The sequence below is a fragment of the Danaus plexippus genome, chromosome 31 (assembly GCF_018135715.1).
Source record: "Danaus plexippus chromosome 31, MEX_DaPlex, whole genome shotgun sequence".
NCBI lineage: Eukaryota > Metazoa > Arthropoda > Insecta > Lepidoptera > Nymphalidae > Danaus > Danaus plexippus.
This window is the reverse complement of record NC_083558.1, coordinates 2491473-2512962: the sequence shown is the minus strand read 5'-3', so window position 1 is coordinate 2512962 and position 21490 is coordinate 2491473. Positions and strand designations below refer to the sequence as shown.

The 21490-nt window shown below is 34.6% G+C and overlaps 4 protein-coding genes across 5 annotated transcripts; 2 read left to right on the top strand and 2 right to left on the bottom strand.

The window, feature by feature from the left end:
* Nucleotides 1–228: 228 nt before the first annotated feature.
* LOC116778553 (tubulin beta chain-like) lies at nucleotides 229–7982 on the top strand. The gene is made up of 12 exons (XM_032672587.2): nucleotides 229–392; nucleotides 1621–1732; nucleotides 2631–2756; nucleotides 3204–3305; nucleotides 3702–3829; nucleotides 4103–4270; nucleotides 4545–4659; nucleotides 5184–5254; nucleotides 5697–5836; nucleotides 5953–6112; nucleotides 6860–6961; nucleotides 7691–7982. The coding sequence occupies exons 1-12, from the start codon at nucleotides 336–338 to the stop codon at nucleotides 7757–7759; spliced, it is 1350 nt and encodes a 449-aa protein (XP_032528478.1). The 5' UTR covers nucleotides 229–335; the 3' UTR covers nucleotides 7760–7982.
* On the bottom strand, nucleotides 7977–9067 carry LOC116778556 (RNA-binding protein 48). Its single transcript, XM_032672591.2, has 2 exons — nucleotides 8906–9067; nucleotides 7977–8750 (listed from the first exon to the last, which is right to left on the bottom strand). The coding sequence occupies exons 1-2, from the start codon at nucleotides 9008–9010 to the stop codon at nucleotides 7983–7985; spliced, it is 873 nt and encodes a 290-aa protein (XP_032528482.2). The 5' UTR covers nucleotides 9011–9067; the 3' UTR covers nucleotides 7977–7982.
* Nucleotides 9068–9517: 450 nt separating this feature from the next.
* Nucleotides 9518–14898, bottom strand: LOC116778555 (zinc finger protein ZPR1). Of its 2 annotated transcripts, none has more exons than XM_061525718.1 (11): nucleotides 14697–14898; nucleotides 13947–14080; nucleotides 12820–12938; nucleotides 12455–12631; nucleotides 12006–12115; nucleotides 11686–11830; nucleotides 11134–11204; nucleotides 10739–10828; nucleotides 10317–10486; nucleotides 9859–9980; nucleotides 9518–9697 (listed from the first exon to the last, which is right to left on the bottom strand). In XM_061525718.1, exons 1-11 carry the CDS (start codon nucleotides 14796–14798, stop codon nucleotides 9606–9608), a joined length of 1332 nt encoding a protein of 443 aa, XP_061381702.1. In that variant the 5' UTR covers nucleotides 14799–14898; the 3' UTR covers nucleotides 9518–9605. The 2 variants fall into 2 exon arrangements, with proteins under 2 accessions (XP_061381702.1, XP_061381703.1); XM_061525719.1 differs by lacking the exon at nucleotides 14697–14898 and adding an exon at nucleotides 14157–14306.
* Nucleotides 14899–15353: 455 nt separating this feature from the next.
* Nucleotides 15354–21459, top strand: LOC116778514 (splicing regulatory glutamine/lysine-rich protein 1). The gene is made up of 8 exons (XM_061525723.1): nucleotides 15354–15513; nucleotides 17863–18014; nucleotides 18357–18493; nucleotides 19163–19279; nucleotides 19894–19996; nucleotides 20280–20452; nucleotides 20901–21026; nucleotides 21261–21459. The coding sequence occupies exons 2-8, from the start codon at nucleotides 17864–17866 to the stop codon at nucleotides 21435–21437; spliced, it is 984 nt and encodes a 327-aa protein (XP_061381707.1). The 5' UTR covers nucleotides 15354–15513; nucleotide 17863; the 3' UTR covers nucleotides 21438–21459.
* Nucleotides 21460–21490: the final 31 nt, after the last annotated feature.

The following is a 21490-nucleotide window of genomic DNA, read 5'->3' as shown; positions in this document are numbered from 1 at the left end:
GCTATAAAAATTATATAATTAAATGTAAAAAAAAAATGTAAGATAAAACAAAAGTCCATTTTGATTAAAATCAATGGATGGTTAAATTAGATTAAGTTTATTTGTATTTTAAACTTATAAATTTTGAAAAATATGATGAATATTTTATTGGAATATTTAATAATATGATCAAAGTATTTATAGTTTTTATTTAAATTAGGCAATTTATTATTCCATTCATAGCATTTTAGCTACTTTTGTATTACTTCAATAGTATCACGTGGATAACAGCGCTGAAAATAGTCGCAACCTTTCTCCGTTCCCAACAAGTGTTATTAAGTAAAATATCATCAAAAATGCGTGAAATAGTTCATCTCCAGGCGGGACAGTGCGGCAATCAGATCGGCTCTAAGGTGAGGGCACATAAAAACTCATTTTGGATAAATTATTTTTAAAACAACGAAAATAGTTAAGAAAATCTATTTTTACTTCGGTTACGCTCTGAATGTGGCGCTCAATCAAACGTGGATCATTCGCAGAAAACAGAATAATTTAACCGTATACATGTATATAAATATATTCAAATATATTCTTATTATAGATACTAATTTTATTTTTCTGAAAAGCGCAACTAAAAATACTCGAATTTTTGAATGATTTAAACTTTTTACGTTTCTATCGTACAACGTAAATAAATTATCTCGACAAGTTTTAGTTTCCATTATGCAAAACAGCTACACTATTTATAAATACAAGCGAGAATAATAATATGTATTTAAAGATCACGGTCAGATGTTTACTATTATTATTACTAATATTAAGTATTTATATTTAGATGTAGTACATTAATTAAACTTCACTATTAATGTTTATTATTAAAATATTTCCTGAAAATTTTTTTTCCTAAATTTAAATGAATTCTTCAGACATTTTTGTTTTTACGACATCATTTGGCCACAAATAAATTGTTACTGCTTTTCTTATTTTAGTTATATAATATTAATAAAACTTTTCATGTGCCGGTTAGTTGTTGTGCCTGAAACGATTTGGATATTTTGTGTTTAAAAAAAAAAGAATGCGTTGAGTCCCTCTGCGAGGAGGAAGTGATGCTTCGTAATGTGGGAATGCAAACAGGAAAGGGTAGAAATTAATTTTTAGTGAACTCATATTGTTTGTTTAAGACAAACTTTATAAGCATTGCTTACTGTTCACAATTGATTCACCCATTTTCTCTCTCTCCGTCTCTTCCTATCCCCTCTCTCCAGGAGCGTTGTACATTTAACGCAACCTTGTCGGAAAACGCATTAGAAGTTCCACTTCAAAAACTATCAAATAAGGCTCTCTTGGTAGTGAAAATCAAGGGCACAATGACCTTAATGAACACTTCTATACTAAGATATAAATGATTTTATATCTGTAATAACTGTAAAAGTAAACTGAAGGATATAGTAATATAAATAAGACCATAGATAAATATAATAATAAAAACGTAAACTTCTCTATTTAGCTATTTAATGTTATGGCAAATGTGCCGGAAAGAAAAATTGCTACAATTTTATTTTAAGGCGCTTACTATGACTGTACGATGAATTTATGTAGTTCAGCGATAAAATAATATATGTGTATAATATTTATGTTTAGTTCTGGGAGATAATATCTGACGAGCACGGTATCGACCCGACCGGCGTGTACCGAGGCAACAGCGACTTACAGCTGGACAGAATCCAGGTGTATTACAATGAAGCAGCAGATGGTAACTCGATAATTGAATTAAGTTACTTACACGTATTTAGTAAAATATAAAAGAGAATGAAATTAACTGTTGCATATAACATCTCAATAAGTGTTTAGTTTTTAACATAAATGACTAACCTATATTGCATCCATATTGTGAAAATCTTCTATCGGAATCAGAGATTTTAGTGAGAATCAAAATTTTCTACAACAAAGAACTTTTACTAAATTTAACATTCAAATACGACAAGACTTTTCGTAACGCCATTCAGATACAATGTTTCGAAGACTGGTAATTCAATTTCCTTTGATTTTCTGGACTACTCACCCTCATTATAAGTAAACAATTAAATCGTGTGCCACGATATACTAGTTTAAAGCTTTAAATGAGTCTTATACAGAACATGACGAAATCTAAATGTTATTTTAAAATTACGCCATCTATTATCATTCGTAGTGAATCAGGCTGCTTAAAAAAACCTCATGGAATTCTGAAACAGTCCTCATGATGTATTTTTTGTACGAACTAAATCAAATAAATTCAAAATATTTTTTAATATATATGACTGCGAGCTACATCCTACCAATGTAATATACTTTTAAAGAACGCTTTATTCTGTTGGTGTTTCACCCAAAATACATTGAACGGATTGTAGTAGCGTTTTTCATTACCTATTATTTACCTTGAACATCGTTAAACAGCAAAACTTGAAGTAACACTTCATAACCGTTATTTACTACACCATCACAGACAACAGATGGCGCTGACAGTTGATTGACATAAATATGTTATATTATAACACATTATTTCTCCCTGCATTCCAAAGTCCTCTTGGAGTGCGGTGAGGGTCTTGTTTCAAAGCTAAAAGTACATAAATAATCTATGTATCTAAGAATGTATTGCATACTGTCTCTAGGTAACCGTTACGTGCCGCGAGCGGTGCTCGTGGACTTGGAGCCGGGCACCATGGACTCTATCAGGGGCTCGAGCCACGGGAGACTGTTCCGACCTGATAACTACGTGTTTGGTCAGAGCGGAGCCGGTGAGGAGGGAGGGGATTGGAGACGGCATCAGTAGTTTACAATCCGTGCTACTGAGTTCTTAGTAATGAGATCTAAGACTTGCTCGAGTTTTCATTCAAATGAAACTAATGTTATCAGATTACATGCTATTTTATTACATTTAAAATTGATCAACTGATCACGGTTGCTGTAAAGTAACCAAATCGTCGGGAGTATGTAGTTTTTAAATATAATAATATATCGCGTAGTGATCCGAAAGTATAAGTTTCTCTCATAAGTAGATATTGTGTTCTAGATATCAATTTCCGCTTATATATAAATCTCCTTAAGTCACAGTATACAATAATTTTATATCATTATCCATTTAAACAGACACCCTTTATATTTATAGATAATTACATTTGATTTTTGATTAGTGATTTTGAAAATATATGTAGTCAATTGTTTTTTTTTTTATAAACTTTCAGGAAACAACTGGGCGAAGGGCCACTATACGGAGGGCGCGGAATTGATTGACTCTGTCATGGACGTGGTGAGGAAGGAGGCGGAGCCTTGCGACTGTTTACAAGGTCTGGGGGACTTGGAATTAAGACATACTTATGATGTACTGAGTTACCGGCAGAATATTGACTTAATGCAATTAGTGTGACGCCCTCTGTTATTAATAAATGCACATTAACGTATAAATTCAATTACATAGAAAAAAACGCAGCCGGTAGTAATAAATTTATTGATAAGGTTTTTGAAACTATAATAAATTCTTATAATAATTATTTTCTAAGTTTGTATAAAATATCTGCCGTATCCTTTTCATGAGAGCAAATTTCGCACTACCAATCTTCCACCACAATATTTTAGTGTAACATCATACGACAATTGTTTGAATAGACTCGGAGTTGGGCAACATTAGAAAATAATAAAAGCCTAACAATCGTGCTCTTCTTTGAATGTGAGTCTGGTGGTAGGATTCCAGTTAACTCACTCGCTTGGCGGCGGCACGGGCTCGGGGCTCGGCACGCTGCTGCTCAGCAAACTACGAGAGGAGTACCCGGACAGGATCGTCAACACGTTCAGTGTCACGCCTTCACCTAAGGTACTTAGAAAGCGATAAGATCATTGAGAGCATATTCAAATCGAAATATTATAAACCAACTTCAATAAAAATCTCTACAGCTTGATTCATCTGTTGGAATACTGGGCTTAAATCGCGTACGTTATTTAAGATTCTCATATTTAAGTCTTTCAAAATAAGGATTCTCAATATACACATATATTTTATTAAGCATTCTTATTTTGAGTGTCAGCGCCATCTATTGATAATAGATAGTAACCTAGGGTAATAATTAAGTAACCATAACAATTCCAGGTGTCTGACACAGTGGTGGAGCCTTACAACGCGACGCTGTCCGTCCATCAGCTCGTGGAGAACACGGACGAGACCTTCTGCATCGACAACGAGGCGCTCTACGACATCTGCTTCCGGACCCTGAGACTTGCAACACCCACGTATGGTGACCTCAACCATTTGGTGTCGGTGAGATGTATTAATGCTCAATAAAAAATCAAACGCTTAAGAAAACTAAGAAGGGATAGTTTTTAATGAATCCCACATATTTTACGCGTTCTGTTAATACTTAGATTAGATTTATGCGTAACATTTGTTTTAGGACTGTCAGTTTCGTTAAAATTCCTAATGATTTAAATGAAAATAAATATCTTATAATGGTTTCCATCATCTGCATTGTTTAGTTAAACTGTGTTAATGCCATTTTGTTCCGAAATAAATTTAATTAATATCCTTATTTCAGTTGACTATGTCCGGAGTGACCACTTGTCTCCGATTCCCGGGACAGTTGAACGCGGACCTCCGCAAGTTGGCCGTCAACATGGTGCCCTTCCCACGACTGCACTTCTTTATGCCCGGTTTGACCTTCTTTGAAACTAGATGGCGTTGCTATCATTTCAGACAATAGCTTAGTTCATAAACTAGATGGCGTTGTTATCATTTCAGACAATTGATTAATTGATAAACTAGATGGCGCTACAATTAATTTGTCTAGTGATCGTTATCTAAATATCATTGGAGGTAGCAAAAATCCTTCGCTAGTAACTAGAGGTCGTTATAAAATAAAAATAAAAACAATTTTAGATGAAAAAAATTCCATTAAGTCTTAATGTATGTAACTATTTTATACGAATAGTTTTACGGGTATCAATTAATATTTACAATTATAATTGTTTTTCCTATATAACATTTTAATAATTACGAAAATACAAGATAAGAACATTATACACCAATTTTACTGCTTTAAATTAATTCTTATGTAGAGACTATTAATTCTAAAGAAACAAAACATTAACAATTATTTATCCATTTATCAAATATATTTCAATCTCGTGTCTATTTATTTCCTACAGTAATTAGATGACATAAACCATGTCCCCAGGGTTCGCTCCCCTCACCGCTCGCAACAGCCAGGAGTACCGAGCGCTTACAGTTGCCGAGCTCACACAGCAGGTGATACAAATATATTTTACTATAGATTTATTTAGTTATTATACATTTGACTTCTGATCCACTTCTATGCTTTGATATCACTTATAGTGTGGCGATTACGAAAGAAATATCATATCCAATAATAGGTTGAGTATACACTCATAAGTCTGAATAAGGCTGTTACCACATACATGGTATTCAGATTAATTATTTTTGACATTGAAAAAACAACAAATAATTTAAATAATATGTTTTTTTTTGCATTCGTTTATGTTACTCATCCACGGGGTTTATTGTGCTTGTAGTCGTCTGTTGTATTTAGTTAGCGATTTCCAGTCCGTACTGGTTCACATAATGAGATCTCGTCTGCTCGTGATCACGGTTGCTGCAAAGCAACCGAAACGTCGGGAGTATGTAGTTTTTTTTCTAGTAAAATAACATAATTGTATTGTATGTGTATCAGATGTTTTCTCCCGTCAACATGATGGCGGCGTGTGACCCTCGCCGCGGCCGTTACCTCACCGTGGCAGCCATCTTCAGAGGACGAGTCAGCACCAAAGAGGTGGAGGAACAAATGATCAGCGCTCAGGACAAGAACAGCAGGTATACACGCGTGTACGAGGGATAACGAATAATGAATGTATGATGAATCTTGAACGACCGAATGAATGACAAAAAGTTTTATATTCGTGTAAGATTAATAATAATAATTTTTGTAGCTACTTCGTTGAGTGGATACCAAATAATGTGAAGGTTGCTGTGTGTGACGTCCCTCCACGCGGCCTCAAAATGGCTGCCACCTTCGTTGGGAACACGACCGCTATACAGGAAATATTCAAAAGAATCTCTGAACAGTTCACGTTAATGTTTAGGAGGAAGGTGATTAAAACAAAACTATCTCAACTACTAAATATCTTATTTTCTTACTATATAATCATTCGCTGATAGCATCGTGGAATATTCTGCCATTGTCGAAGTTTTTATTTGTTGGACGAATTATAATCTGTGTGAAGGAAACACGAAGGAGTTGGTCAAACGTAATAAAGGAGTTTATTTAATTCTTGTCATACCTTTCACGCAATTATTGTTTGATAAGAACTATAATTTAACAAAACAAAACTAAATTTCACAGATCCAGAAAAATTATAAGAATTCATAATTTTTCTGGATCTGTGAAACGTAATTAATGAAATAACCGTCAATGAGAATCAGAGGTAATGGACACATAATATTCTTATTATCTTCGATTTTAAAAAATATTTTGTTTATATTTTGTTCGAAGCCACGATCATTTTGTTGCGACACGTACCTTGGCAAGGTTTTAGCGTAGTGGAGATAAGTTTGCAATTTTACCCTATTTTACCCTAGTGCAACAAAAATGCTCACTTTTGATGCCTATCAATAACAAAAACTCGTAACAGTAATAGATACAATGTTTCCAATTTATGTGGCCGCAAGTGTACCTACTTGGAAACATCAATCACGCGAAGGAATTGTGACGTGTCGTATCCCTCGTACTATGACACTTAAAAATCGTATTCAGCACGTCTATCGTCTCTTGTTAAGTTGCCTACGTGTCGGCTACTATACATTCACTCGTGGCTGTCTCATGATGAAACATTACAGGCCTTCCTTCATTGGTACACGGGCGAGGGGATGGACGAGATGGAGTTCACCGAGGCGGAAAGCAACATGAACGATCTGGTCTCCGAGTACCAACAGTACGAGGTGAGACGGGTGTCACTGACGAAAAATCACATGAACAAAAGAAAGCGAATTCTTATACTAACGAATATACTCACCTTAATTTATAAAAATTTTAAAAATAGCCCTTTTGACATTGGTTCTGTACATTTTTTATTGATTTACATTTCTTGTTTCACACAACACATTAAAATTGGTTGGTTGGTTGTTTTAAGTAAGGCTTTGTGCAAAGAAGTGCACAGTATATTCAGCCAGTGTCGTGTAGAATGGAGGAGACACGATCCGGGATTAACATATTCATGTAATGAAATTCAACATTATAAATGCTAGTGACTCTGTCTGGCTGTTTGTCACGTTTCCACGCCTGAAACGTTGAACCGATTTTGATGAATTTTCGTATAGAGATAAGTGAAACCCTGGAGAAGAACATAGGTTGCCTTTTATATTCGGTTTCATTGGCCGTAGCGGCAGAAAACAACTCTGATGTTCACGTAGACAGATTCGCGAGTAAAATGCTAGTATTTTTCACGTAACTTCATAACAAATACAGAATTATAATATAAACATGTGTTTATTTTACATTTCTCTGTTACTTTCATTTAATTTATATTAATAAATAAAAAATAAAAAGTCATGGGTATGAAATCTTTGACATTATTTAGTGTGTTTGATGGTTTGCTTATAAATTGACTAGTTGCTAATGTAAAAGGTTTTATTTTAAAAATATTTACAGAATATTATTTTTTTTAACAGGAAGTGGGAGTTGAAGACGAATTTGATGAACAAGAAGAAACACAGGAAGAGGAATATCCTGACGAATAAAAAAAAATTGTATAACCTGTATAATGTGCTATGTAGTACCTATATATAAACATTTATAATCTGTGACATTTTGCTAACTTGAAATGGCGGCAAATTGTCTTCCAACGGTTAGAAAGAAAAATTTTTTTTTGGAAATAGGCTATAATTAATAAAATTAAGGTGTTGATACTAATTATTATTTATTTTCTGTGACATATGTAGATAAATAAAACAAGAATTTGTACTACGACTTTTTATTTATGTAAAATTGTATTTTGTTCTCGGGCTTCATTGGCACTTTTCTTATAACTTCATTTCCGAATTTGTTATAATTTAAGTGTTCGTTGATATTTGTGACGATGGCCGAGTCTACGGAGGTACAATCTACTATTTCAATATCACTGGGTGCTTGTAAACTTATCCCGTTCTCACAGCTATAGTCCTTAGTACTATCATTGGCATCGGACTCTTTAGTATTCTGTTCCGAACTAGTTTTTATTTCCTGTGCATGATTTATTTTCCTCCTTTTCCATCTCCTGTGTGTTCCGATGGTGTCATTTAACTTAATTACGTTTATTTTTCCCATATCTAGTTTTTTTGGCAATTCTTTTTCTTGACTAGCCATAGTGTTCATATTAGTAGCCAGTTGTTCCACGGACTGTTTTTCAGTATCCCTTTGGAGATTTCTGAGTCTAAAAATCACATCTCTTTGTCGTTGAATGAGTTTCTGTTTTGTTTCATCAACATTTTCTAATTCCGGAGCGTAGCATACATGTAAGACGCCTCCGTAGAAGTTCTTTGTGTCTAACATTCTTTTGGCGACTCTAGCAGATTGTATTTTTTCATATTGAGCATGGTAAGTCTCCGTGAAGGGTTCAGCGTTGTGTTCAGTAATGTTGAACTTTAACAGTTTACCGAACTTGATGAACAATGATTTTGTTTCTTGACGAAGGTTCAGTGACGGCACTCCGAAGATCAGGAGATGATTGGATTCTTTTGTTATTGAATAAACCTGAAAATCATGTTGAAAATTACACACACACACACACAAACATACATAAATATATATAACTGAATAATGATAAGCGAGAATATTTAATTGAATATTTTCATACATCGATCAACGGAGACATTATCCATATTCTTTAATAGTAAACACATAGTTACCTTAACAGCTGTTAGCTTCCTTCCCTGCCTGTAAGGTAGCCGGGTCGTGCACAAAGATTGCTGCTCGTGATGAGGCAGAAGATTTGCTTTCATACTCTCCTCCATAATTTATTAAAATGTGTATATACAAAACTTTGTTTTCTATTAATACGTCAATTTGACATTTGACAGACGCTAGTGTTGACACCACAAAATCATAAATACCTATCGATTTTAGTAAAATATCGATGTTTATATTTGAGAGCCATGAAATCGCTATATTTTAATCAAAATATCGATATTTTAAATACAAGATTCTTTAAACTTTAAGGTTACATACGTGTTTTAAAATAACATCTCTTCAAGTAAAATAATGTAATTGAATAATTTTATAAATATTTACGTGAGAAAACAAATATGTTTAAATTTGATGTCTACTCGAATTTGTCAGTTATTAAAAAAAAGTTTAGTTGAAACAAATCTCATCTCATGTGTTTGACAAATTTTTTGTGACGCCGTTTAATATCTGACAGACAAAATGTATTTCTTTTTTTATTGTAACCAACGTGTTCGGATATTACGCGTTATATTTTCATTTTCAGGTCTTGCATATAATGAATAATGGTAACACCGTTGTATTATAGAAAATCATTTTAATCTATATACAGATACAAGAAAAACAACATGTATAAAAAAATATATATATATAGGTGTTTCATTGTCAACTCTCTGCGTAACCTTCTGTCTTCATATCATTCAATCCCAACTCGTCGTTTTGTTCATAGGAACGCTCGTAATGAACTACTTTGAGACCTGAATGAAACAAAATATATCAGATTTGATTACATTTGAATAGATTTGAAAACATTTGACCAGATTTAATTACATTTGACATTACTATTTATATTTATAATATCATAATGTTATATATTATGTAGTAAATGTTTGAGTTTTTCATCGTCTGTATCACCTACCATCATCAAACACTGTGGGGTCATCGCTAAGGTTCTGTACGTATGAATTCCCAGCGGGGTCGTCCAAGATCAATGTGGCTGTGGATTTGCCCTCTAAGATTTCGTCTATGCTGGATATACATCTGGAACACAGGATTATAATAGATATGATTTGATGACCTGGAAATTTAGTATCTCAAATCCAGATGTCCGGAATATCATTGACTTAAATTTCCTATAGTCATTGAACAGAGTGGGTCTTTCACAGAATACTTCCCATCTATCATAGCGTGTAATGGATGTGGCCCCAGCAGTTGCTTCCGAGACAACCAACTATCTAAGTTTTAGATTAAGTTTACCATGTTTATTATAGTAAACATTTCAGGAGATTTTGTATGAGAACAACACATACAGACATACATACATTCTAACAAATATTATCATAATATGTCCAGGAGATATGTATATATATATATTACCTCTCAACTTTCTCTCTGGCCTCTCCCCCCGCGTCCCCCAGCCCGACCCCCTCCCTCATCTGGTCCTTAACCGCAGTCAGGACTCCCTCCACCGTCGTGAAGCGCCCTCCCAGGGCCGCGCCCCCCACCTCCAACTCCAGCTCGGGGATTCCCATGTTACATGTCTCCGACTGGATGACACATAATAACATTGTGATACTATCACATACACTAGGATTAAATATTGATTGAGAACATTTTTATATATACATATTTACAAAACAAAGAGTTTAGGAGTTTCTGACAAAATTACAGTGAGAGAAACATCTTCTACTTATAGACAAATTATAGATCAGGATCCTCTTATCCGCAGTTGGTTAAACAGTGCCTTAGTAATATATATATATATATATATATATATATATATATATATATGTTTATACCTTTAATATATCTCTGGTGAAATCTTCCCTGTTCCTGATCTTTACTTCAAACTTGACGCCTTTCTCTTCAACTCCACCACCTGACTTCACCTGTATAAATGATTGTTTATTTTATTTTATAAAACTTTTTCACGACAACCTCAATGATGCAAACTTCTCAAAAACATATCAGAAATTGGACAAATGTATATGTTGTTAACTAACAAAATTCTTATCAGATAGTTGTATTATCATTTCATATATCAAATAAAATTCATTTCAACGAAACAAGATATTAAATGTAAACAATGGTTAGTGATACTTGTAGTTATAGCTGTGTGTGGGTATCTGTTGACATAGTTTATCTCGTTTCGTTGTCGCTAAACATCCAATATAGTTCTAGAAATATAACACACCTCATTGGTCCGATGCCCGCACGCGTCACAGACAGTCGCCATTATCACAACTTCCTTGAAGTGCGGAATCTCTGAAAATATTTAACGTAATTAAAACGTCACATACATACAAAAACAAATAAACAATATAGTGACTTATTTAATAAAAATTAAATCCGTCTTTTACTAGACCCAGACTTAAACTCAAAATATTAATCAGATTTTGAACTTATTACAAGCAAACAGACATGTATATATATATATATATAATGTCAACGTCAGTAAACGAGTAGAAGGTCTACTTGATGACAGGTAGCCACCATCGTCCATGGATATCCGCAGAATAGTTTTGCGGACGCGTCGCCGACCTTCATTGTGGAAGAGAGAGAGGAAAGAGTGGGAAAGAGACAGAGCAACCGTCTCTCACTCATCAGACGAAACGCAGCCATTAGTTTATTTGGCGCCGATCTTCTGTGACGGTACTTCCCCGGTCTAGCCAGCCCATGTCAGTGCTGCTGTAACAGCCCACAGCTAGGCTCTAGCTATAATATATTATCTTCCATATCTACTCACTAGTGATCTTCATGTTGGTGTCGGCTGGTGCGTTACATTCAGGGCAGTTGGTCCTGAACTGCAGCACTTCGTCCGATGCGAGCTGGTCGTAGCTAGCCACCGAGGGCTCCTCCGACGTTAGGGCTCCGGCGAGGGCTTGCGAGCCCTAGACACAGGTAACATATACATTACATGCTTTAAAATATATGAATTAAAGTATCCCTGTTATTTATTACATTAAAAACTATTTTCCCTAATATTTTATAATATACATTTTTTTGATTCGAACCCGCGACCTCAGTGTTCACCGCCTCTACAACCACTGAACTATGGCGTCATACCTCCGTGTATATTCCCAGTTTGATATCATCCTCTTTACTCCTCTTGAAGTCCGTCCTGACACAGCCCGGATCCTTTTTAGGAGCCTCTGGGTTCTCTACGAAACAGTTCCCTGGAACAAAATATATTAGTGAAACCTTAACCTACCTTAAAAAAAAGCGGTTCTGTATAAAAAAAATGTATTTGTATGTTCGTATGTCAGTATTATCCAGATAATGGAAGATTTGATAATTTTCTAGTTAATTTTTTATGTACGAAAAAGTAGGTACATCTATCTGTATGTTACCTAATAAAATATAACCTCCTTGGCAGTTTTAAATGATATTTAGTATGGAGCTAAGTGAGACTGAGCTAAGGTCAATAGATATATTTTCACAGCCAAAGCCGCGAGGAAAAGCTAGTGACAGTAACACTATAATGGTCCTCTATATTCATGTAATTTTCTTCTCACCGGTTATATCTTCTATGATGAGGGTCCAGGTCTTTTGCAGACTTCTAAGTTCCTCCAGCTTGGCGACGAACTGATCTATTTGCTCCGCATGTTCTGGATGCTGTTGTCTTCTAACGGCCTGGTCCTGTGTTAGGCCTGTGATGGCCCTTGATATGATACCCTCCACTGTTGTGACCTCTGGTGACATTTAACATCTATGTTATTATATATATATATATATATATATATATATATATATATATATATATATATATATATATATATATATATAATGACATTTACAACTATAAAATACTAAATGTGGCTAAAATATTCCCATATATAGTCTGTATTTATCATATATATATATATATATATTATCTCACCTCCCTTCTGACTCAGGGCCGGTATTTCAAAGTCCAACTCCGGTATGATGACGGCTGTATGGTCACTCTTCACCACTTGACGATTCAGGTCACGAGACTCTTGAATGTTCAGCTTCCAACTGAAAATTTTTACATATGTATATGTATATATATATATAATTAAATGACTCTTTGAAGATATCTTTTCGTTATAAAAAGTCGTCATATACTGGTTCAGCGATTCCCAAAGTGTTAATAACTCCCTATTGTGCGCGCCGCAAACCTAAAGCGGTCAGCAAGATAACCAGAACAAAAATTTAAGGCATTCCATAGAGGCTAAGGTTGATTCGGAATTTTATTTAGCTAGCATTAGTTATAGTGATCTTCAGTTGTAAAACTAACGGGGCTATAAAAAAATATTTATTGAAAATAAAATGGGCAGGAGACAAAACAACTTTGGAAACCTTTAACCTAACCTAACCCCTAATATTACCACAAAGACTTCTCTCATAAACGTACATTCGGTCACAAAAGTGCCTGAATGAAATCCTATATAGTGTTGTATAGAATATATGTATAAGCAAACACAAGTTATATATTATATATGTCGTCCCTCCCTCTCAGAACAACCTATATATAGGAACAAATCAATCTAGAATCTAGACAGAATAGAATTGAATTTAGAATCTAGGTTAGCTGATTCTTCTGTATCCTTACCACATGTATTGTCACTAAAGTCACGGTTATTCTTTCTTCATTACATGTTTGCATGTCACAGTATCAATATAAGCTTACTAATAAACGATATGCTGTATTTAATCTGACAGAAGAACATGTTTTTACTCCTTAAGCTCACAACTAACTACTGCTAGTTTATATTACGGAGACGAAGCTACTTAGTGTTCAATGGTCATTCAATGGTGGCGGATCCGTTGCAGGGAGAGGAGCTTCAACAGTGCCTGGGACTCGCAACCCAGGTGTAGGCTTAAGGGCTCCTATCTAACGCTCACCTCCACCGTCCAAGCTCCTCTCTCTACCTAACCAAATTTGAAAAGAACCTACTAGGGCTGCCTTCGAAGTAGTCAACTCCTAACTAACCAAAGCTCAAACTAAATAAATCACTTAATTTTTTATGAATCCTCACTCACCGCACTCCTAACTCGGCGTACGCTCCCCCTGGTTGTATCTCGTTGTTCTCAAAGCCGCAGTGCTCACAGTTGAAGGACATTATAACGACATTCTTGTAGTGCGGGATTCGAGTTAACAGAAGACGAGTCATGCCCTACGGATAGTAAGACAATGGATTAAATACACAAACATACACACATAGTGAGAAGTACTCGTGTTTATCAGCTTACCATAAGTTTGAATCACACTGAACACTGACAGTTTACAGTATTTCATTCATATACTTAATTTGTTGATGCTATCATATCAAAATATTTAAGAATAAACTAAACTATCTGTATTGAGTTTGTTACTGCAAACACGTAGTAAGGTAAAGCTGAGCTTATTTTTTATTATTCAATTATTAAATAATCGCATAATGATGGCTTTTAGCAGTATTTTTATAACTTCTTTTTACGTCGATGTTGTTACTTCAAATGTCTAATTTATTACTATGGGTTTTTATTTGAGAACGTTATGCCGGAATATTTTAAAATAAGGGATTCTGTTGAAAAGGTAATTTTCTTTTATTCTTGTCACAAACTATTATTTATTTCACTTCAAATTCACGAACATTTTGTCCATCAAAGGTTATACACATTCACGTTTTAACAAATATTAATATACGTAATTAATGATAAGAATTTTATTTTGTTTTCTCAATGTGTAAAAATTAATTTAGTTTTTCTTATAAATGCACAAGCATATTCTAGAAAACTCCTTATACATACATTTTCGTGGCAATTCAGACAGAGCGACTCGATCTCCGTCACCTCGGGTTCCGGATCATCACCTGCGAGGTCTCTGAACAGAGGTTTCTGTTCTTCACACATTATATATTAATTAATATAATACAATCTGTTATTACTTATAAGCACGATGCTTTCGGCTTTTAAAGTAATGTTGTTAAGATAATGTCACCGTAACGTCAAATCTTCGACAGGAATTGTCAGCGAAATATAGATAACTAATGTTTCTAGAAACTTTTTATTACTCACCAAAGTTTAAAAGAAAAGTATTTTATCTTTTTTTTGTAAAACACAACTCTTGAACTTACTTTCATAAATATAAGTGATGAGAATTATATCTTTTATAAAAGATAAAAATATCATTAATTTATTTAAATTCAATAGTTAAACTACTAGTCATTGTACTGTATACAATCTACTTAGTAACTAAGATATGCAAATATGCATTCACGAATTTCATAGCTGTGTGATGTCATTCTCAAGAAATATACGAACCTTGGAAATGTTCAAGGCAAATAAAATGACGTCACCGCTTTATTTTTGTCGATTTGTCGTTTATAAATATAAGCCGACCAATTGTAATAGGTTGTTTAATGTAATATATTTGTATGTGATTGAAACACCATTTAAATTTAGTTCGTGTATCGTATAGTATTCCCGCCGTATGACTTCACTATTTGAATAAAATATACCAAATAGTCAAAGATCGGCCGCCGACAAGTGCACCTGCAAAAAACTATAGATCTATATAGATAGAGCTCTTTGATCCTTAGTAGTGTTTAATTATTACAAAATTCAGGTAAGTAACACTCTTATACTTATCCATACTTGAAGTGTATAGTTAAATTATATAGAAAATACTATTTAAATTACTTGCATGTATACTGTTGATTTTGTGCAATAAATTATATATATTTTTACTCTGCCCTCCTTTTTTTCTGGACAATTTTAATGTATGTTCTTAATACGACGTAAATAGAGTAGAGTGTGAGACATCCATTGCTATTGCCTGATATTAAAAATACAATAACGACTGAGTATTACATAAAATAAATAAAAATATACATCACTATAATAATTTTCGTAAACATTTATATTATTTGAGTCTCAAGTACAATTGAATGGCTGAACGGTACAGTATGATAGCTATTAAACAAGAAATTAATTCAGCGAAATCTATTTTAATGATAATTTCACGTGATTACTTTAAAGTAAAAACAGAATCGTTCAGTTGTTGATAAACAAACTTTCAAACATCACACCGTGACGACTCGTTACATTAGCTAAAGGCGGAAGGCCGAAGGAATACCAAAGATTACTTTGAAGTTTAAACTAATGTTATTTAAAATTAATCTTATAATATATATACGACCTACTCGATGAAAGCATGTACAGTGAATGATTGTTGGTAAAATTATGAAACTAAATTTATATACGTAATTCACACGTCCAACTTAACGTTCCCGATCAATGCGCATCATTGTTCGATTAAAATTTTACATAGTTTGACATACCATACATTCGTTATAAATGATCATTGTTTCTTATCGACAGACATCTGTATAAACTATTTCTATATGTACGTGTTTATGGCTGACTTCGAAATGTTTGCACGGATATTATTAAAAAAAATAAAAAATAACCTACTAACGTCACCTGTCTTACCTGTCGTGATTGTCAGCACAGATAAATAAAAAATTAAATAACAGCCAATATTATTTTTTTTATATATACATAAGTGTAAATTATGTTAACTTTGAAATGTTCACCTTGAAGATTTCGTTAGGTAAATATACAAGATAATTGTACGTTTATCTTTGTCGTATACAAAACCAGCTCTCGTATGTGACGTTCGATGTAAATGAAGTAACGGTTATTGTATAAAAAATACATTTATCTGTTTTTAATTTAATTTTATCTGTAAACTGTTTGTTTTTCGGAAAATGGAATTATTCGTAACAGGAATATTTCGTAAATATTAAAAATTACTTATAATAAATATTGAGAAATAGTTTTTATAAAGAAATTGTTGACGAATTATCAGTTATTTTTTATCTTTTAGGTTGGTGGCCATGTTTATTTTTTTACCTAACAGGATTTTCATTACGTCACTTACGTTTTACATTTAACATATCATAATGTTGGCATTTGAACTTACTTGATATCTTTAATTATGAAGACATAGCTTGAATGATAATATTTTGCCGCCTCGTCTTTTGAACCTTAGCTATTTTATACATAAATCGTCATACAGCTTACTTTACTATTGTCCATTAAAATTTAATTCTGTTCTGAACATTTCACTTAAAGCATAACTGTATTCTTAGTCTCAGTTTTGCGTCGTCACACTCGATAAGGAGAGTTAGCAGTGTTTCACTAATAAATGTTACATTATATACGTAGGCTATTGACAAAGTAAATAGTGCGTGGAGTCCCTACGCTCGGAAGATGTCAAAGTTCATTGCTATAAATAAATCTTATCCACTAAATTTGAAAATAAAATACTGCCTTATTAAATTATATGTGTTTCAAATCGAAGTTAAAAAATTATAAATATTATAAATAAATTAATATAGACCAATAAGTAAGTACGTATTTCAGCCAATGTAACGAAGCTCACACTGTTTCGTGTTTACAGCACTGCACAGGAAGTATATAGTGAGCATGTGCTTGGAATCTACCGACTCTCTTTCTCTCTCACACTTTCTACATTTGTATATCTATCCTTCTCCCTCCCTTAGCGTAAAACTTTTAATTTAAGAATTTTCACTTCAAATACTGAAAATGCTTCGTATGTACTCTTTCTACGCAAGACTGTACTAGCCGTTCTGCTGGTCGGCTTCGGCGTGAAGCACGCGAAACTCACAGTTTTTTTATTGATGACGTCACTAGGACACGAGGTCACATGTAGACCTAAATTAGGATCGCAGCTGGAATATCCAAAGTCTGGATGATGTGAAATTTGTTCTTAACGTAATTAAATATTACGAATCAAACGACCTAATATTATTTTATTGATATTTACTTGTGATTTGTTTAATGTGAGAATGTTATATATCTCAAACTTGTTGTCAGAGATTTTAACTCATCAGTATCTAAGGTATGTATAACTGGGATTTTTTTTATAGTGAGTATTTTTTTGCATCAGGATGGGTAAAGATGAAAAGGAAGACACTGGCTTCGGCTTCAAGGATAGAGCCAAGGCCGAGGAGACGCTGAGGTTGTTGGAGGCGCACGAGCCCAACTACAGACGGCTCACGGTCCGCGGGCTGCTGGGCAGAGCCAAGCGAGTGTTGTCGCGTGCGTATAAGGAATTGTACTTAACGAAATTTGTTTATTCCACGGTTTTGTTAATTGAGAAAAAAGAGTTTAAATCTACGAAATAATAATGTCACTGTTCTTGCTTTTCTTGGATGTTGTAATAGTATTAAAGTAACTTAAGTCTTCACGCCAATATCCAGCACAAGGTCCACGGAATCTGAGGTAGTTCTGATTCCTGGGAAATTGATTCTCATTTTACCTATTTAGACCTTATTTTTGTTACAACGTGCATATGACGGCCTAATCATTTTATTTCTAATATGTGCATAATATTTGAAAATAACTTAAACTAACTGTATACATATATATTATTGTTACTAGTGACGAAAGCGGAAGACAAAATAAAAAATATTAAGGAGGCGATGAAGGTGTTCGAAGATTGGCTGGCCGAGCTGGAGCTGAACAAGCCGGGGAAGGAGGAGAAGGAAGATAAGAAGAGAAAGAGAAGCGAAGAGAAGGTACAGCTGGAGAATACCAAGACTCCAGCTGTAATCCAGCTGAGAGTTTTCATTATAATCTATATCAACTCCACCTAACATTATTTTTTTGGTTGCCGTCAATAGAAAAATATACTTAATGAGCAAAGAAAGTAACAAAACTATGAAGTTGCTATTTTTAATGCAGCATTGTGAAAAAAAAACCTTCCATTTTGGTCGCCAGAATTTTTATTTCGAATATCTTCTTGGCTTAGAAATCGTTAATAACGTTTCCGGTAGAAGACAATGCTTGATGTTCTCAATGAAAAAAAAAGTTAGACAAGAAAATGTTTTATTCTCATTGTCAGTAGATTGATAGAATAGGTCTTGAAAAAAAGGTCGTATAGGCTGATACTGAGATAGCGGGTTCATCGCCTATGACGTCAAGCATTATCCAGTCGAAATAAAAAAAAATTGAGTCCCTCCGCGCGGAAGTGAAACTTCGCAATGTTGAAATGAAAAGGGGAAGGGCTAGACATTGATTTTTAAGGAATTTTCATTGTTTCTTTAATATAAACTTTATTAGTATTGCTTACAAGTCACAATTGATTGCCACGCTTGCCACCTCGCTCTGTCTCCTTTTCTCCCTCGGAGGATCGTTAGACGTCTAACGCAACCTTGCTGGAAGTCGTATAAGAAGTTTCATTACAGGATTCCAGCTCTGACGTAGAGATGGAGGATAGCAGTAAGGAGAAGAAAGGAGAGAAGAAAGAAAAAGAAAAGAAAGAGTCCGCGGACACCGTCCCCGGGCTCGGGTTCAAAGATAAGGTAAGGGATGTGATAGGGGCATAAAAAGACGGTCATAAGAAAAACAGGATATGACCAACATGGTGATCAAATATCAGATATATATAACATTATAATGATATAATAAAGCGTTTAACGCGCGTTAGATAGGAGCCATTAAACCTACACCTGGGTCACAAGTCCCAGGCACTGTTGAAGCTCCTCTCCCTGCATTATGGACCCGGCACCCGCGATGAGAATCCGTGGAATGATGAGTTGCAGTCGGACAAAAAATGTTGTATAACCTCAGACACGAAACTTCTCAAAGTCTTTCCAACAAACTTTAATTTGCCTCCCGCTTGTTCTAGCATCTTTTAAGCTCTCCCACAACAAAGTCTTGTGTTCTAGGCATAAAAAAAATGTTAAAAGCCCTTTCTGCGGATTTTGCCTAGAATACCTGTTGTTAAGCAAGGACCGCTTCGTTCTCGTTTGTAAAACTAACAAAAAGATTTAACATATCGTATTTATTACGGCTATCGGTCGAGTATGTTTCGGAATAGTAAGTCGATCTTTTTTGGGAATTAGGACCACAAATATATTCCTTAGAACCTCTGTAACTGTATGTGTAACTTGTCAAATTGTATACCTTTCCCCAGGAAGCCGCTGAGAACACTCTCAAACAGCTGGAAGGTCGAGACCCCGACTACCAACAGCTGGCTATAAAGGGACTCATACGGAGCGCCAAGAGAGTGCTCACATGTGAGAACACGCTGTATATAGAATAATTAATTTCAAATATTCATAGTAAAATGATTCACTTGATAATGTCAGAACACGCTGTATATAAAATGATAAAAATAACTTATGAAAATAACTTACTAAGTAAAAGTCAGCAACGTCAAACGCGGGTAGTTTGAAATTTACGTCCACGATGCACGTTTTTACGATCATAGCTAAAGTTTCCTATACATCGAACGGCGAAGCGTACTACGTGTTTAGTTAATTTCCATCTTATACAGTATGTTGACGGATTCTGTTACAGGCACGAGGGACGAGACCAAGCTAGCCAACATTAAGACTTCTATTGAAATATTTGAGAAGTTTCTTGAAGACTTTGAAAGAGAGCACCGCAGCAAGCAGAACAACACGTACATCAGTCTGGGACTCGTGGAGACCAGTCTAGACCTGGCCGGAGACCGAGTCTCTGAGCAACAGGTATGATATATATAGAATAGTGACACGAAATGGGCCGTCTTCATGCCTACCACGAGTGTACACCGTCTATATATATATGTGTGTGTGTGTGTATATGTATATATATAGCATAGTATATGTATATTCTATATCTAAAACTGTCAGTATTGAGTCCGACACTAGTAGTGAGTTTTTTAAACTCAAATTATACAGGGTGTTTTAGCGCCTTATATGTATATTACAATAAGAGTTACACATCAAACCTCACAACCTGTACCTGAGACTGCACGTCTGTCGCGATGTCAGTAAAGCAATGACGTCACATTCCTTGTAGTATCAGGAATCTTTTGGTTCACATGTCCAGGTGTACTCGCGGAGTCAGCTCTTCACTCATATGATATTTTATACATACAATGATATCGCCCAGGCGATGTTCGTAGTAACGCTCATAGTATTATTATTTCTCCAGCGAGCCTTCATAGAGGCGTACAGGTCGGTGGAAGGACAGTACAAGAGATTGAGAACGGTCCGAGGAGAGGAAGATATTACCTGGGACATCATCAGGAACAGGGTACTGGCGGAAATGAAGGATAAGGTGATGATATAACATATTAATATGGAAATACATGTTTAATTCATGATTATAGACCTCAGAACACACATTATCATCTCGATTTTACGATCACGGTCGCAAAGTAACCGCAACTTGGCATTATGTTGTTAAAGTAATAAAATAACGCATAGCAATCCGAAAATATTAGAAAATAGTAGATTAGGTCTCATTACGGTAAGGGGAATTTATAATTGTATTAACTAAATTTATTCTCAGTACGCTGATGTTAAACTTTTCGATGAAGAAGACAAGCCTACTCCAGAACACCTGGATATGCTGCTGTGGGCTTACTCGCCGGAGAGAGAGAGAGTTAGGAAACTGATGAGAGAGAAAGAGCTGGGAGAGAACAGAGAGAACGGAGAGTCACCCAACAAGAAGATGCGAACAGAATGATTATAATAAAATTCTAATAATATTTTGTCTTATTTTAATGAATCCTTATTGGC